General features: G+C 39.0%; 1 protein-coding gene across 5 annotated transcripts in view; it reads left to right on the top strand.

Annotated features, from left to right (window-relative positions):
- Nucleotides 1-19,293, top strand: part of PDGFRA (platelet derived growth factor receptor alpha) — a 49,099-nt gene that overhangs the window by 11,278 nt on the left and 18,528 nt on the right. For all 5 annotated transcript variants that reach the window (XM_027836014.1, XM_027836015.1, XM_027836016.1 and 2 more), the window contains exons 2-10: nt 1,220-1,280; nt 2,955-3,272; nt 7,993-8,256; nt 9,406-9,536; nt 11,768-11,939; nt 12,041-12,230; nt 15,465-15,580; nt 16,736-16,862; nt 18,405-18,592. In XM_027836014.1, the coding sequence (XP_027691815.1) occupies nt 1,232-1,280; nt 2,955-3,272; nt 7,993-8,256; nt 9,406-9,536; nt 11,768-11,939; nt 12,041-12,230; nt 15,465-15,580; nt 16,736-16,862; nt 18,405-18,592 (1,555 nt within the window). In that variant the 5' untranslated portion in view covers nt 1,220-1,231. The remainder of the gene's footprint in view (nt 1-1,219; nt 1,281-2,954; nt 3,273-7,992; nt 8,257-9,405; nt 9,537-11,767; nt 11,940-12,040; nt 12,231-15,464; nt 15,581-16,735; nt 16,863-18,404; nt 18,593-19,293) is intronic.

Here is a 19,293-nt window from a genome sequence, read left to right on the forward strand (position 1 = left end):
GTAAAATGTAGAAACAAATCATCTCTATTTGCTTTCCTATTATGGTGCAAGGGAATTCAGTTTTTTTAAAAAATAGGTTTTGATGACTATTGTTCTAACATCACCTAGATTTTTCTCATAGCCTTTCTGCCCCTTTCCAGAAAGTAATTCCTTATGACAAAATAATTTTTTAAAAAGAAAAGAAAATAGAAAAAAAATCATTAAAATCTTTCAACAAATTGGAAAAGTTTGACATTACATGCAATGTTCCAAGCCTCCTGGACCCCAAACTCAGCAAATGCATGGAAGAAGAAGATGTTCTTTCATAGCTTTTTTCTGGGACCATAGCTCTTATAATCTCTTTTTTTTTCTTTTTTTTTCCTTAGCTCTTATAATTTCACAAAATTTGGTTTCAATTACTTTGTACTGATTCATCCCATTTCCATTGTTGTCATTGGCTATGTTGTAGATACTGTTTTTCTAGCTCTGCTTACTTCATTTTGCACTTTTAAGAAGAATTTGGAATGGTCGAGAAAGTTAACGTCTGATGGAATATATTTCATTCATTGGGTAAATTAAAAATCATACTCAGTTACTGAAGACAAAAATTTGAAACCCAGAACAGTATTTTGTTTCAGTATTTGAGGAGACCAAATCATTTTAATTAGGCATCAGTACGTGAAGATTTTAATAAGTTTGTTGGGAGTCAGTGTGGTACTGTGGGATGAACCCAGGCCCTCTATGTAGTTGGGGAAACATAGGATTGAATTTCCCTGGTTCTTATTAGTTATGTGATCTCAGTAAGCCATTTCATCTTGAGATTCTGTGTGTGTGTGTGTGTGTGTGTGTGTGTGTGTGTGTGTGTAAAATGGGAATGATTATATCTGTACAGCCTATATAAGAAGATATAGAAATTTGTTATAATTTGAGAATAAAAAGACTTTTCAATGCAGTAGTTTTATTCATAGAATGTAAGATTCAGCTCAAACATATTCAGCTTACTTCTTCCTTCCAGCCTGAACAAATAGCAAAAAAAGCTGTTTTCCATGGGCAAAGGAAATGGTGGGGTGGAAAAGAGTCTCCTGAATTTTTCCTGGGTTCATCTCTCAGCCTGATTTTGTCAGAATTGTAGGCTTCTAGATACAAGAATTAGGGGAAAACCACTGAGCAGAAAGTTTATGGATATCACACTGGGCTCTAAGAATTAACTGTATTTTTGCTTGGTCTTTTGTTATTTTAGTTTTCCGTAACTATGGGTGCCTCCCCATGGGCGTTCCTGGTCTTGGGATGTTTCCTCACAGGTAAGGATGCCAACTTTACCTTGTTAGTGTTTTATTATGAGTCTTGGCTAAGATTGGTGCTTTTCAGATAATTTCATCTTGCTGTTCATACAGGCAAAAAAAAAGGGCAGAAATAAATGCTAATCCAGCAATTCCAGGGAAGTATGAAGAGGAGATTGTAAAACTCAGGTTTTCAGCCTCCTTTTCTCCTTCCATGATAGCTTTTTCCCATTCCTGAATTTTCTAGATAGTTATTTCTGATAGTCAATTCGTTTTGCTTGTTAGGATACAGATGTATCTTCTAGTTTCCATTTCAAAGAAGGCTATCAAAATTCGTGTATTAATTACATGTATGACCAGAACATTTGAAGTGAGAATGATAATAATGGACTCACTTCTCCTCTGCTCTCCTTGGACCAGAGTCTATTGAAGGCAGCTCAACTAGGCATGCTAGGATATCCAAGGGAGATAAATAATGGAGGAAAAAATCTAGTTCAGAAATCATCATCATCATCATCTCTGGCAATTCTATCTTAATTTTTTGTAAAAGGAAGACTCTTAAAACTGCTTCAAAATAGCTGAGACAGGTTGCCTTTATGACACCGTTATGATAAACTGGTAGAGGAAAGTGAAGCTATTGGGGCAATCACAGTTGCAGAAGAATGACATTTAGGCTAAACGTCTGGATAATTGATATAATTTTTTTTTCCACGCAGATGTTTGGTCTTTGTGAATGTAATGTCTACAGCACTGAACATTCCATTTTCCCTGTAGTCTGAAAGAATTAAAGCCCCTAACTTACCTCTGGTGGATGGTGCCTAAGGCTTTGTCCATAAGGTAGAGAGTTAAATAGGAGAAAAGATTTAGTAGCTGTGGTTTATTGCACCTCATCAGCTGTGCTTGTGTGAGTTTGAGGCTGCCTGTAAACATGCTCTTATAGCCTCCTATAGCAATCACCAAATCCTTCATTGGGGTGCAATTCCATCCGTAGACTTCAGGGAGAAGGATAGAGCCAATTCATGTTTTAAAAATGTCTCATTTCATATCAGTTCTGTAGTTGGGAGAACAGAGGCTGAAAGTGGAGGCAGAGAATTGAATTTGGGAATAGAACCCAGGTGTTTAGGCCTCCCCTTTGGACTCATTGTAGAACCACACAATTAAAGGACCTATCACCCTGCTCTATTTTCTTGAATTAATTGGAGTGGGGCAGGCTTGCCAAAGTTAGTTGTAACAAGTATAATGTGTGTAATTTGCCAACACAAATGAAGCTTGTTCAGTTGGGGTCCATCAGGCCCAATTCTTATCCCATGTGACCCTGGGATTCTCTTTACAGAATTCCATCATAATGAGGCCATGAATGTTTGCTCCTGTTATTTTGTTGCTCATTCCATAATAACATAAAATCAAGTGTCAATGTTTAATTTGTATACACACGCACATAGAATTTGGAGTGGGTCTGAATCTGGGAAGTTTCGTGGGAATTGGAGGGAGGGGACTCGCGGAGACATTTTAATGAGCCCTTCTTGCAGATGCTGTGACTGCTATAGTTAGATCTTGTGTAGGGTTCCATGCTAACGAACTTTACATAGAAGGGGTCCCTGTCGGGATAAGCTGCTCCTGGTGCTTCCCACAGTCTCCCTCAGTGAGACTGTCCTTTCTTGAAGCATCCCATTCAGAAAGGGTTTCCTTTCACAGGGCCGTGGCTCACATTTTGCCAGCTTCCATTACCCACTGTCTTTCCGAATGAGGATGAAAAGGTTGTGCAGCTGCATTCATCTTTTACCCTAAGATGCTCTGGGGACAGTGAAGTGAGCTGGCAGTACCCCATGCAGAATGAAGAGGACCAAAAAATAGAAGTCAGAAATGAGGAGAACAACAGTGGCCTTTTTGTGACGGTCCTGGAAGTGGTCAATGCCTCAGCTGTACACACAGGGCTCTACACTTGTTACTATAACCATACTCAGACAGAGGAGACTGAGGTTGAAGGCAAAGACATCTACATCTATGTGCCAGGTGAGTCTGAAACTCAAGCAGTTTTATCGTTTTCCTGTCTGCTATGTTGATTCAAGTGGAATTACAGGAAGAACGTTGATTTGGGGGAACCCATTAGCACTGGAAGAAAAAATCAGGACTTTGAATGCAGTCATCCCAAGATCTTTATTCCCATGGTATTTTCCAGACTTAATCAAAACAAAGAGCATAGCCAGTCATTCTCCTATCGGACTTTAGGGTTTGAGCCTGCTAAAGAGAAAGGATTATTATTATTGTTGTTATTATTATTATTATTATTATTATTGTGTTTTAGTTGTGAAATCAGTGATTAGAAGAGGAAAGAAAAACCTCCTATTCACTGGCTCAGATTTGGAAGGGAACTTGAGTACATTTAGACTACTTCCTTCCGTATACTTACCATACTAATCTCACAACCTATTTGGAACCAAGAAATAGCAACAGTGACAGAGATGGACCATCATTTCATATTAACGTCGATTTCACCAAGTCCATATGGAGATAAAATAGAATTCAGTGTACTTTTCCAGGAGGTACATCCTGGATACTAAAATGTTATTTTTATTTTTTTAGGCAATTGGGGTTAAGTGACTTGCCCAGGGTCACACAGCTAATAAGTATCAAGTGTTTGGTCTGAGGCCAGATTTGAACTCAGGTCCTCCTGACTTCAGGGCCAGTGCTCTATCCACTGTACCATCTAGCTGCCCCATAATGTAATTTTTTTTTTTAGGCAATTGGGGTTAAGTGACTTGCCCAGGGTCACACAGCTAGTGTCTAGTGTTTGGTCTAAGGCCAGATTTGAACTCGGATCCTCCTGACTCCAGGGCAGGTGGTCTATCCACTGCGCCACCTAGCTGCCCCCTAAAATATTATTTTTAACTTGCACACCTTGAAAAAAGAAGAGGCAGTGTGATATGATATGGCGGAAGGAGCACTGGATTTGAAATCAGAAGGCAGACCTGGGTTCAAGTCTTAGGAACTGAAGCCCTCCTGGTTCAAGCACTTAGGAGCACTGTGACCTTGGGGAAATCATTGAATAGCTGAGCTTTAGAGGCTTCATCTGTAAAATGGTGAAAATACTTGCCTAAGGTCATGGGATAGAATCAAATAATAGGTGTGAAAGTGATTTTTGTATATTTCTTAGAAACATAAGCTACTAGTTTGAAGTATGACATCCTTGTGGAAAGGAAATGTCAGTGTCACGCAGAAAAAAAGGGGACTCTGGGAGGGGTAGAGGGGAGGGGGAAGTGATTAAAATCCTTTGCTTAAATAACAAATGTCATAAAAGTCCAACCATAAATCCTAGGCATTCCAGCCCGAGTAAAAAGATGCCAATGCAGGCAGTGCCCATATGACTTGGTGACCAGAGGCTGAAGGACCCCAAGAGACCCACCTACATGTCACAGGATAGGGACAACTCCCTTGGAAGGAGACTCCTACTAATTTCATAGTTCTCATTCAGCCAGAGATAGTTTGGGTTTTATTATTGCCCTCATGACAATATTTATGTGTAACATGCTGTATTTCCATGCATTGCTCACTCTAGCTAAACCCTCTAAATGTTTGGGGAAGCTCCCCTTGCTGCAGATCAGTTACTCAACCCATCAGTGTGTTAAGGGTTAATTACTCATGGAAGCAGAGATTGTCTGAATGGAGAAAACTTCAAAATCCTTGTCTTCTCTCCTCAGGGGCATAAACACCATCCAGGAAGACCCTTCTTGATGCGGGGAGCTAGAGATCTGTTTTGTTTTGTCATTAAGAAAGGGCAGGCAAACTCTTTCTGGCATTTTTGCTCAAAGGTCCAAAATTCTAGCTGTGACCTTGTAAGATTAAATTAAATAAATGGTTTTCTTTAGAAAAGGAAATAATCACTGACTGTACAATGTTAGCCACTTAGTGGTGTGCTAGCCATGACCTTATTAAATATTGATTGGTTAGAGTTATAAATCCTATTTACCACTTAATTTTATTTAAAAAAATAAAAAATATTTGTACTTATTTCAACAGACCTGGCCACAGGCAACTGAGGCTTCAAAACAAAACAGATTTTTATTATCCTTCTTGCTGTTAGGATTCAAAGGCAGTTTAGTTGTTTTTTTCCTAGGGAGTTTTTTTTTCTGTTAGGTTTGTTCATATCCTAGTTCTAATAGGGATTAGGAGCTGAAAGGAATCTCAGATCATCTATGTCAGCCCTCTCATTTTATGTGTGAGAAACCAGATGAATGACTTGTCCCAAGTCACATATGTGTATGGTGATAGAACCAAGACAAGAAATCAGAAATCCTGACTTCTCTAATACTCATCTTTTGAATAGTTCACATATTACAATTTTCTTTAGAATTTAAAAAGCACCCACTCCATAGCAATCTTGTATGGGGTGTGTAGTCTTGTATGTATGTAGTACATGCTTTATTGTCCCTATTTTAAAGATGAGGAAACTATAGCAAAGAACAGGAACTGGCCCATCATCCTGCAGCTAGAAAGCAATTGTGTCAGGATTCCAAACCAGGTCTTCCAGCTCTTGAATCCAGAACCTTTCTTTTTTATAAGATGGACAGTGGGACCCATTGTTCCTTTTAGGATACGATCCTGCCTCTTAGTCATGGGGTTCATAATGGTGGAAAGAAATGTTTTTCATGGTCTAAACTTTCTTTTCTACCAATACCATTGCTATTAATTTAGTTGGACAAAAGTTCTCAACCAAATCAAAGTGAAATGTTGTAGTATTTGATGCCTGTTGTTTTGATAAAGCGTAATGGAATCGTCAAAAATTAAATGATGTATTAAAAAAACCTTATTGAATGCCAATACAACTAATTAAATTAAACTTGCTTAGTAATGATTTATAACTAAATTAATAAAAATTTTATAAATTCATAAAATATTAAAACAGCTTTTCAGTTATTCTCTTATTCACTTCATCATGTGGTCATAGTATGTACTGCCTTCTGCTTCTTCTTGTTTTATTATTTTGATTTATCAACAATAATTTCCATAAGCTTTTGAGTTTTAAATTTTTCTCTCCCTCCTCACCCTCCCTCCCCAAGATGACTTGCAATCTGATTGATATAGTACTGCCTTCTTCTTCTACCTTTACTGTTTTACGCTAATATTCAAGCCTGAAACATTTGCCCTGGATCCATGAAGTTCCTCTTTGAGACAAGTATGTGTAAAAGAATATGAAGATCTTTTCTTATCTCCTGGCTCCTTCCCTTTGCTTACAAATGTACCACATTTCTCTCCATCCCTAAAACACCCCCTCCCACACACACACTTCATACACATCATGCACACACTCACCACACACATACCATATATACATACACCACACACACACACCACACACACTCACCACACATATATACCACACACACACACACACACACACACACACACACACACACACACCTTATTTGATCTAACCATTTCCACTAGCTACCATCATACATTTGCTCCCCCTTCTCTACTTTCCTCTTTCTCTGCCTTCTTACTCCTGATCTCATTATCCACCTGAAACTGCACTCTCCAAAGTTACCAGTATTTGCTTAACTGCCAGGTCTAATGGTCTTTTCTCATTATCCTTTTTGATCTTTCTTTAACCTTTGGCATTCTTTGTTCACCTTCTCTTTCCTCCTGGTTACTCTGTTCTCTGGCTCACCCTTAGCCCTTCTCCAATCTGTTTAACCATTCCTTCTTAATCTCTTTGGCTAGTTTTTTATCCATGATGTGCCACTCACTGTGGTATTTCCAAAGGCTCTGTCCTAGGTCCTCTTCTCTTCTTCCCCTGTCCCTCCTTGTCATCTCAATATCTCCTGTGGGTTCAATTATTGTCTCTACTGGGAGGATTCCCATATCTATGTGTCTAGCCTGGTCTCTCTCCTGAATTACAGTCTGACAATACCACCTGCCTTTTGGACATCTCAAGCCAACTTCAACATCCACAACAGAATGCATTGTCTTTTACCCTCAAATCTTCCCCTCTTCCCAGTTTCCCTATAATTGGTGAAGTACCACCAACTTCCCAGTTGCCCACCCTCACTCCTCCACATATTCAGTCCATTGCCAAATATTCACATTCACATGCTCCCTGTTTCACACAGTCACCATTTGTTCAAGTCCTTATCATCTCTTACCAGGACTATTGTGATACCTTTCTAATGAGTTTTCCTTCCTCAAGTCTCTCCCTATAGGTGTGACCATGTCATCCTTCTATTCAGTTAGCAATGGTTGCTCTGGATTACCTCTGGGATCAAATATAAAGTGGTCTTTGTCCTGTGATTCATGTCCTGGCCATATCCTACCTTTCCAGTCTTTTTACTTCCCTACAGGTATTCTGTGACCTGACCATGCTGATTGATGCTGTTCCTTCTACATGACTGTCCATCTCTCATCTCCTTGCCTTGCTCTTCAAGCCTTAGATGTGATCTTGACTCAAGCTCTCTTAATTACTGCTAAACCCTTCTGTGCTTCTGTTGGAGGTCCCTGTATTTCATAAGATGAAGATGGAACATGGTACTTAATTTTGAAGATCACAAGTGAATTTCTGGCTAATATGTGTGTGGATCATCGGTGTTTTTAGATTATAAGAAGATTGTTATAGCTTATGCTTGACAACCGACTGCAATTTCTCCCATCATTTATGATGGCCAGTGCCTTTAAACTACATCTTCTGGATGTTTGTGCAGTGATTAAAATGAATATTTTATGTTGTTGCTTACAACAGATCCAGATGTAGCCTTTGTACCTTCAGCCATGGTTGATCATTTACTTTTTGCGGAGGAACATGATTCTGTCACTATTCCATGTCGCACAACTGATCCTCAGGCCCAAGTGACCCTACTCAACAGTGATGACAAAGTGGTCCATGCATTCTACGACAGCAGACAGGGTTTTGTTGGAAACTTTGCCATGGGACAATTCAAGTGTGAGACAGTCATCAAAGGGAAGAAGTTTCAGACGATTCCATTCATCATTTATACAATAACAGGTAGGTTTTCTCCCTCTCTCTTCTCCTTTCCCTTTTCTCTCTCCCTCTCCCATCCCCTCTTCTCTCCTCCTCTTTCTTCTCTCTCTTTCCTTTCCTGCCTCTATCTCTTCCCTCTAAAATCCTGTAAGTAGCTTTTATTTCTAAACTAATTCTTTTATATGGAAAATTTGGAGGTGCATTCATTCATCCCCATATCTTAAACCTGCGGTATAAAAACATTAAACATAATTAATTGAATGATCTACTTTGGGTTTTGATTAGTCGAGGTAGGATTTCCCTGATATTAGTGGTCAAGGCTATCATTTTAGTAGATTATGTTATACATTATTCATAGCAACAGGTTAAGACTTGTGCCAATTTCACCCAGAATAATCAGATTCAAGTCTTGATATAGCAGGATTCCATTTATTTTTTAAAAATTACTGTTGAATAATTAATTTGCTTCTCTTCTTTAAGCTCAGTATATTCTCCCATGTAAGAGAAGAAAGGAGAGCCCCATTCCTACTTTCTAAACTTATCTCTCTCTCTCTCTCTTTTTTTTTTTTTTGCTTTTTGGTATGGCAATTGGGGTTAAGTGACTTGCCCAGGGTCACACAGCTAGTGTCAAGTGTCTGAGGCTGGATTTGGACTCAGGTCTTCCTGACTCCAAGGCTCTATCTACTGCGCTACCTCACTGCCCCTAAGCTTATCTCTTGCTCTTGTTTGAAGCTACAGTCTCTCTTTGGATGGTTATGCCAAGTGTGCCATGCACAAAAAAAATCATAGTATTCCATTTTGGGGCCAGCTATAAATTTGATACATGTACTAAGCAGGAAAGTCAATTTCAGGAGTTTTTAGAATTTTGCCATGACAAAATCATTTGCAGGGACACACACACACACACACACACACACACACACGTATATATGTATAAACATTTATATACACACAATTTTTAAAAGCTCTCTATCATTTTATATTTATTTGCCCAATTGCTAATAAATAAAAAATTATTAGTTAATTTAAATAACAATAAAACCAATTACATTTGCATTGAAAACTATTTCAATCTAAAGAAGACCTTAAACCTCAAATAATGATAGTAATTTGTCAGAATTCCCTTTGCTTATTCTACTATATTTCAATCTATTACTTATCTTTTTCTTGTAGCTACTCCAGAGCTTGAAGTTGAGATAGAGGCAGTGAAAACTGTTTATAAAACAGGAGAAACTCTTGTTGTAACTTGTGCTGTCTTGCACAATGAGGTGGTTGACCTTCAGTGGAATTACCCTGGAAAAGTGGTATGTACCTTCCTTTGGATTTTTGTTCTACAATGAAAGTAACGTTTCCTAACTCTTGGAGAAGATGCATGCTATAGTGGCAAAAGGAAGGGCCCAGGAACAGGGAGACCTAGGTTCTAGTCCCAAGGCAGCCTCTAACTAGACTTTGAGCAAGTCATCTTCTTAGGCCTGTTTCTTCATGTACATAATGAGGAAATTGGATGAAATCACAAAGGTTTCTTTCAGCTCTAAAATTTTATAGTCTATGAAAGAATTTGAATGAACAAAGTGTAGATTTGATAAAGATTAGTCAGTCCCCTCTCCCATTAAAGGTTCAGAATGCATTATATTTTTGAGAACCAAAGTAGTGGCAAATATTCAAAAAGGAAGATTCTAAAGATTGTAATTAGTATAATGATTTAAAAGAAAAAAAAGACATTGGAAATGTGAAAAAAGAAAAAGGTAATTGTACTCATCGGTTTGTTGGTCATTAAGGTGACAGACGCTAGTCCTCATTTCTCTGAACACATTTTCTTTGCATTCGATACTGCTAATAATCCCTTTCTTGAAACTGCTCCCTTAACTCTCATGCCATGGTATTTTCCTGTCTCTGCTCCCTCCTCCCATCTCTCATTCCTTCTGCTCCTTAAACTGTAGGCACATCTCAAGGTTCTTTCCTTGGGCCATTTCCCTTTCTTTATAGCCTTTCTACTAGGGAACTGATCCTTACGACTTCAACTCTTATCTGACCTATTTAGATTGAAGAATCTGTCATCTCTCTGATTTAGGTCCTCCCTACACTGTGATAAATAGCCATCCTTCTCTTTGCCATTATGTCTTATATCCTGCCATAAATGTTGTTCAGTCATTTCATTTCTGTCTGACCCCATTTTGAGGTTTTCTTGGCGAAGATACTAGAGTGGTTTGCCATTTCCTTCTCCAGCTCATTTTACAGATGAGGAAACTGAGGCAGTGGCTTGGCCAGGGTCCCATACCTAGTAAGGTCTGAAGGTGGGTTTGAACTCAGTTCTTCCTGATTCCAGGCCTGCTGCTCCATCTGCTGTGCCACCTAGCTGCTGCTATCATAAATACTCCATAGATTATTTACCCAGCAATCTAGAGGTCTTCCTTTGATTACCTCTTATCTCTCATTCTTGCTATATGCTCAGTCTACCTCTATTTATATGTTCTTTTTTTTTAAATGTCTTTGATGATATATTTTAGGCCATCTGTCACACAAGTTAGCATTAGCAAAATTCAAAAGCACATCCTAGAAAGCATACTTGACTGGAGTCTTGAAGACCTAGGTTCAAATCCTGCCTCATACTTTTTTTTTCCCGCTTAGGCAGTTGGGGTTAAGTGACTTGCCCAGGGTCACACAGCTAGTAAGTGTCAAGTGTCTGAGCTTGGATTTGAACTCGGGTCCTTCTGACTCCAAGGCCAGAGCTCTATCTACTGCACCACCTAGCTACCCCTTGCTTCATACTCTTGCAAGCTATGTGACTCTGGGAAAGTCAGAGTCTCCTTGAACCTTAATTACCTTATCTGTAAAATGGAAAAAAAATAATATTTATAACCTCACAGGGGTTGTTATTAGCATCAAATAAAATATTGTTTTTTTTTGTTGTTTTTTTTTTTTCTTTGCTAGGCAATGGGGTTAAGTGACTTGCCCAGGGTCACACAGCTAGTAAGTGTTATGTGTCTGAGGCTGGATTTGAACTCAGGTCCTCCTGAATCCAGGGCTGGTGCTCTATCCACTGCACCACCTAGCTGCCCCTAAAATATTGTTTGTAAAATGCTTTGCAAACCTTAAAACAGATGCCAGTTTATTGTATAGATGTCAGTTAATTGTATTATTGCTTCTACACATTATGCACTTTTCCATTCATTGGCCATTTGGGTGCTCTGCAATTTTGATTGCATTTGATTAACCTGATGTTAAAGAAATGGGCTTTTGTGGCAAGCAGATTAGCTAAAAGAGGAGAATGAGACATTTTCACATTTAATCTAGGGAAAACCCCATGCATTAAAGAGAAATTCTCAGTGTAATGGTATCATTCATTCATTCTTCATTCATTCATGTCTCATTCAACAACCACGTATGTAATCCCACCTGGGTAAAACAGATCATGTGGAGCTCCCTGTTCTTTGGTTACCAGTTTGTTTTTGTGATCCTTCCAGTTCAAAAGTGCTCTTTCCATTTTTTTGGAGGTAGATAATCTTAAGGCAATTTCCTTCTCTTTCTGACATAGAAAAATAAAGGCATTTTGAAAGTTGATGAAATCAAAGTTCCATCTCTCAAGTTGGTGTATACCCTGACTGTCCCTAAGGTGACAGTGAAAGACAGTGGAGACTATGAATGTGCTGCCCGTCATGCTACCAAGGAAACTAAAGAAATTAAGAAAGTTACCATCTCTGTTCACGGTATGATTTAACCCTTTTTTTTTCTGTAAAGTCTCACTCAGCAATGACACCCCCTCTACTTTGTGGCAATCCTTACTTAATGGAAACCTTTCCATTTATAGAGAAGGGATTTATTGAGCTCAAACCCAACTTCAGCCAGATGGAAACCATTAACTTGCATGAAGTCCGCCATTTTGTCGTGGACGTGCAAGCGTATCCACCGCCAAAGATATCCTGGCTTAAGGACAATATGACCGTGATTGAGAATCTGACTGAAATCATCACTGGCTTAGATAAGATCCAGGAAATAAGGTAAAGAAAGACCTTTCCCAAGTAAGTCAGTCCTCATGACTGTTGCCTCTGATTTTATATGTGTGTTCCTAGTAAGGGAATTGTACATGTCTTATGAACCAGACTATAAATGAAATCAATTCAAAGAGCCATAAGCTGGGCCACAAAGCATAAAGAATGATTCTTTTCTCTCAAACCTTGTAATAAGGCAATGCCATCCTGGTAAGTATTTAATGATTACGTTAGCAAGAGCCATAAGTTGTAAAACCTCTCCTCCAATTGAAGACAGATGGCCAGATCCAGCTGTCTCGTGGAGTTTGGCCTAGAGAAGGGCAGCAGGTTTGGAGGTACTTGGATTTAATGTTATTGAAGATCCCACAGCCTATGTGAACAATAGATCGATAGTATATGGTAGTTCTGCATTGCTAATGAATAACAGAGAAGGCTTCACTGGCTTAATTAGCACAAGGCAGCATGGCATAGTAGAAGAATGGCAAAGGAGGCAGGAGACCTGGGTTCTATTGCCCTCTCTGCTACTCAGCTAGTTGTGAGACTTTAGCTAAATCATTTAGCATCTGGGTACTATCTGTAAACTAGGAAATAACAATAACTTACTACCCTAAAAGTAATAATAATAACAAGAACAATAATAGCTAGCATTTATATAGCACTTTAAGATTTATAAAATGCTTTACAAATATTATCTCATTTGATCCTCACAACAGCCCTGGAATGTTTGTGTTATTATTCACATTTTACAGATGAGGAAACTGAGACAAACAGGTTAAGTGACTTGCCTAGGGTCACGTAGTTACTAAATATCTGAGGCTAGATTTGAACTTGTCTTCCTGACTCCAAGTCCAGCATTTTATCCACTGTGCCACCTAGCTGCCTGAGAAAAGACTACATGCTCTTTTTTGAGGGCTCTTCTAGCATACCTAAAATTAGAAAGGTCAACTAGTCCAGACTCTTGTATCCAGTCAAGATTACAACCCATCCTAGAGAGAAGTGGAAATAAATTTCAACAGCACAGTTGTCTATAGAAAGATCCCTTTTTAGTATCTAACAAATTTCATGCTCAGATGTGATTTTTTTTTCCCCTGCCTAAACAAAATTCCTTCTGCAGTTTGTGAGGAGAAATGCTTTTGGAAGTGAGCTCCCAGGATGCATAGAAAATATCTGAATTCTTTTACCTAGGCAGTACAGTGATTGAAAAGGAAGTGAAAAGCAATCAGTAATGCCAGAATGTCTTTTAGGAGATTGAGGGACAGAGTATAGACAAAGTATACCCCACGTTTGTCATCTCTGTGTCAAAGATCAAAAGGGGGTGAAAATGTCCAGTTTTACCCCCAGCTGGGAGGCCTTGGACATGTTCTTGATATCACATCTGAAAAATTGAATATAATGTAGAAGCAAAATTAACACTGAATGGTAAGACAGGTTCACCAACCTCCAGGTGATAGAATGGAATAATCTGTTAGTGTGGAAAAGCCAGATGGTGTACCCCACATCTTGAGGGATGAGCATGTATGGGGAGCATATGATAGCAGGGTCTGTTTATGGAATACAGAGGCACAGTGACCACCAGCAGGGTGGACTGGGAAAATCTTTAAGGAGATCGTAAGCTCAATTATGGCATCCCTGTGGACTGCCGGAAGTCCTGGTGAGAGAGAAACGAATCACAATCAAGAGCCGCAGTAGCCCAGTTTACATAAGGAGCTAGAAGGGGCAGAAAGGCAAGGGTGGGGGCATTCAATGAAGAGGAGGCTCAGAGCACAGCTGGTTGTAGCTGCAAAGAAAAGGATCCTTTGCATCTGACAGTGTATAAAGCATCTGGAGCTTTTCTCAGTTAGGACTGCCTTTTGTCAACCATGGTCACACCTATGTATCAATCACCATCAGTACCATAAGCTTTCATAGAATAATGGAAAAGACATGTACAGCAAAAGAACAAGGTAACACCACAACAAAACTAGAAGAAATTAGAATGATTAGAACCTATTATGAACAGTTGTTGAGTCATTTTTCAGTCACGTTCAATTCTTTGTGACCCCATTTGGGGTTTTCTTGGCAAAGATACTGGAGTGGTTTGCCATTCCCTTCTCCAGTTCATTGGACAGAGGAGGAAACCGAGGCAAACAGAGTATGTGACTTGCCCAGGGTCACACAGCTAGTAACTGTCTGAGGCTAGATTTGAACTTAGGTCTTCCCAACTCAGCCTGGTGCTATATCTACTATGCCACCTCATTATGCCACCCCATTATGAATAGTTATATGCTACCAAAATTGAGGAGAGAAGAAAGAAATCACTATTTGATAAAAATTGCTGGGAAAACTGAAAAGCAGTCTGGCAGAAATTAGACTTAGATTAGCATGTTACACCACATTACATGATGCATCTTAAATAGAAAATCAGAATTGTACAATTATGGAGTCAGGAGGGATCTTGGCAGTCAAGAAGAATACCATAACAGATGAAAACATTAGAAGAGAAACACATTTTTAAAGAAAGGAGGGAACTAAGGTAAAAATCAAAAGTTGGTATGGTTCCTTTGATAATGTTGTGAGGTAGGTAGTGCAAGTGTTATTCATTTCATTTTATGAATTACTGGATCATAGATTCAGAGCTGAAAGGGATCTCAGAGGCCTCCCAATTCAGCTCTCTCATTTCATAGATTGGGAAATGACCCGGAGAGTTGAAGTTAACTTGTCCAATGTCAGATAGCTAGTGAGTAGCAAGCTGAGGTTCAAACTGAAATCCTCTGACTGTAAAGCAGTACTCTTTCCATTGCACCATGATAACTCTCAGATGAGAACAAGCCTCTGAATGAGGCTGAATGCATGGTCACACATCTCACATGTGGCCAGAGTGGGACTTGAAAGTGTCTGCTTTCCTCTGAGTCAGGTGTTTTGTTTGTTAAACTACACCCCCTCACAAGTTATTCCCTGCTGAGCTTCTTTCTAACAGCACCATGGTCATTTCACACAATCACATATGTACTCATTCACTCTGGTCTTTTAAGTATCTGCTCTCCAATACTGGGAATTTCAGTATGTACAAAGCACACTAGAAATCTTGGAAAAGAGATGCTGTGAACATGAAAAATATTTTTACAATTTTACTTTCTTTTGATATGTATTTCAAACCAGTTATTCATTGAAATCTGTAATTGTTTGTTATTACTTTCATAAAGATGATTGGGCTTCATTTTTTTGAAGTAGAAGTGAATCTTTAAAAAGTCCCTTTCCTTACAGATATCAAAGCAAGTTAAAACTGATTCGTGCTAAGGAAGAAGACAGTGGATATTATACTATTATGGCTCAAAATGAGGATGATACTAAGAATTATACTTTTGAACTTACAATTCAAGGTAAGTTAAGAGAATAACTATGATTTGGGATTTGTTATGGCATAAGAATAACAACACTTAATCTCAAGGAATGCTTGGCTTCTTGCCTTTTTTCTCTCAGGTAGAGAAGATCAGAGCTGCTGATAGCCAAGTCCCCAGGTGCAGGGCACCAGGGACTAGTGACGCCATTGTGCTAGAAGATGCCTGCTAGGTTTTCTAGACCCAGAGCCACTCTGAGGCAGGGTGTCAGTACCAGTACAACCCTAAAATATCTGCCAGCCTCTTTCTAGAGCCCACTAGCTAGAGGTAAAAGTAGACACCCTAGGCAGGGTCCTTCATCCTCCAATGGATATCCTTAGATCCTCTGTGGAATAGTTTAGAATTCAGAAAAGAGCCTTGGTACTGTCCTTTCCTGTGTTTCCTTAAAATCTCTAGCACCAGGCTCAGACAGAAATGGACATTCTACAATGGTTACTGACCAGAATGGCTCTCCCAAACCTACCATGATACAAATCTGAGCCTCATAGAGCTCATAAAAGGACATTGGAACTTTTCTGAGGTAGCGAGGGTGTGGGCCAGGTGTGGTGATCACCTCTGGGACCACCACTCTTTTGGAATTACACAAATTGATCTACTAAACTGGCTAGTTTTCCTTTAATGAACTTACATTTTTCAATCCTAAAAATTCCAGCTGGGCAAGGATGAATTATTTTTGTAATTGAAGCTTAGTACTTCACTTAAAGGCTCTTTGAAAATTATTTTCTCACAGTTATCCAGCTCCTCTGGCTGCATTGAAAGTCACGGAATCATAGAATTGCAGAGTTGGGAGGGACCTCAGTACACGTGAACAATTTTTCTCCAAACAGCTTAGCTGAGCACCATGACACAAACAGCTGAATTTTTTTTCCACACCACCTTCATATTTAATAATCCCAGCTCCATTAAGTTTTTGCCCTTTCTGTTGAAGAGAACTATGGGCCATATTTCCAAGATATTTCTATAGTACTAAACTGAAAACTTTCTCTGCAGCTGGGTTTGTTTTTGCTTTTCTTTTCTTTTCTTCTATGAGGGCAACATATTTGAATGTATAAGCTTGGAACATTTGTTTTCTCGTGCTCATCATTCATCTGGGCTACCAAAAACAGTGAATTGATATCTTTCAACCTTGTCCTTTAGTTCCAGCTTCCATTCTGGACCTAGAGGATGACAACCATGGCTCTGCAGGTGGGCAGAAGGTCAGATGTGTTGCAGAAGGGACACCACTTCCAGTTGTGGAATGGATGATTTGCAAGGATATTACAAAGTAAGAAACCAATCATTCCTTTCTCTTTCCATCAGATTCTTCCTTTTTTTTATTTCAGAGCCAAATTTTTTTTATTAATTTATTTTGATTTATCAATAATTACTTCCATAAGCTTTTGAGTTTTAAATTTTTCTCCTCCTCCCAAAGATGGTGCCCAAGCTGATATAGGCTATACATATATATTCCTATTAAACATATTTTCGCATTAGTGATGTTGTAAGTGAGAATTAGAACCAATAGGAGGAGGTTCCTTCCTTCTTGAATGAAATATTCACTATGTTGACTTTGGTAGCTTTTTTTTTTTTTTTTTTTTGGTGAGGTAATTGGGGTTAAGTGACTCGCCCATAGTCACACAGGTAGTGAGTGTTATGTGTCTGAGGCTGGATTTGAACTCAGGTCCTCCTGACTCCAGGGCTGGGGCTCTATTCACTGTGCCACCTAGCCATCCCTGACTTTGTTAGCTCTTTTCTCATGTGTGACTACTGGGAAGCCTCAGAATCACACTGGCTATGAAATAAAGAAGATCTTATTCACCTCATATTCACCTCAGCCCCATCTCTATTTGAACTTTTGCTTAAAGAGGAAGTTACTGCTAGACTACTCGGTATGATTGGCCTACTTTGTGTGTAAGAAGGGGCAAAAAAAAAAAAGCAGCTCTGTAGTCCAGCAGAGAGAAAACACCAGCCATCTGATGTGATTTTAAGGGATCAGTCTTTGCATCTGGATAATGGGTGTCTAGAAACAGAGTGACCATTGTATGGATGGAGAGGAAGGTAACCAAGAGACTTTCTTCAAAGGGGTGAGAAATATTTGAATTACAAGGTTTTGAATGAGTAGCAATTTTTCTTTTAACTTTAAAAATTTTTTTTTCTCTCAATATTGTTAGCTCTCTGTTACATGGCATGTAGCTTATCTGATCTGCAAATTCCCAGTCTTTCAAAGGATATGCATAGTTTGTATTTCTAGTATGTCAATCAGTTTTTGCTTCTTTTTTTTTTGCCTCTTCCTACTTCCCACTGATAAATCCAGAGATCAAAAACTAGTTTTAATAATATTAATAATATTAGTATTTAGTAATGTTAATAATACTACTAATAATTGTATAGTAATTTAATATCATCCTAAACTTATTTCCACCTTGGGAAATAGATTGGACAGGTACTTTAGAGTTGAGCAAATGAAGACTTAGAGAAATAAATTTCCACTTAGTAATTGGTAAGCAGAACTCAACTCAGGACAGCTTCCTTCTCATTGCTGCTAGGAGCTTAGATTTAGAGCTGGAAGACACAGTAGTCACTTTACAGACAAGGAGTCCAAAGCCCTGGGAGGTTGCCATGTACTACAAGTTCAAATGGGTGGATAGTACATGGTTGAAATCTCTCCACTGATCCACTTAGCTGCCTCTCATTATACTTTCTTAGTATAAAATAAGATGATCAGAAAGTCCCTCGGAAGGCAGATGAGGGATTTGTTCTGAATTATCTGCTCTATTAGCCCTAGTAACTAAAATCCAACTATGTGTATTCTTCTTCTCTTAAACAGGTGTAATAATGAAACTTCATGGACACTTTTGGCCAGCAACATGTCTGACATAACTACACAGAAACAGGATGGTAGTATGGTGAACAGCCAAGTGACCTTCAACAAAATTGAAGACACTATGGCCGTGCGATGCCTAGCAAAGAACTCACTTGGAGCCGTGACCCGAGAACTGAAACTTGTGGCTCCTGGTGAGTTAGTTGGTTCTCAGTCAGTAGAAACTTGAGTAGCCTTGAGTAGCATGCTTTTTCTCTCTAATCAATCTTATGGAATTGGAGGGAGAAGCTTCATTGGCTGGAATTGCAGCTTTCATCTCCCATCCCCATGAACTCCCTAAATTGACAAAGCTCTTTCCTCAAAGTGAAGTAGGGTTTGTGGGTAATATTTCCATTTTCCAGATGAGAAAACTGAGGCCCAACAGGGTCAAATGACTTGTGTGCATTTGTATAGCCAGGAAGTGTCAGAGCTGGAATAAGACTTGTTCTTCAAGGACAGTTTTGTACCTTTTGTTACCACCTGAGAGGAGGTCTAAAATTCTGTCTTATTTTAGTCACTTTCATTTTTGATGATTCCTTTGGAACCATCAGAATTTAAATTTTTGGAATTCTTGTTTAAAAAATAATCAGGACTGAACATGGACATTTACCACATATACACAGCTCTGCAACAAGAAAGAGATTAAAAGTAACTAGGGTCAGGATTATTAGTAGGAGAAAACTAGTAACATGATCAGGTGGTACATGTTATAGAGCAGGAATTCAGGCTAACTGTTAAAATATGAACTCAGGGATGTGCAAAAGAGTTTTCTCTCTCTCCTCTCTTCCCTCCCCTCCCCTCCCCTTCTCTCTCTCTCTCTCTCTCTCTCTCTCTCTCTCTCTCTCTCTCTCTCTCT

Source organism: Vombatus ursinus, unplaced genomic scaffold (genome assembly GCF_900497805.2).
Source record: "Vombatus ursinus unplaced genomic scaffold, bare-nosed wombat genome assembly UNPS02014818.1, whole genome shotgun sequence".
NCBI lineage: Eukaryota > Metazoa > Chordata > Mammalia > Diprotodontia > Vombatidae > Vombatus > Vombatus ursinus.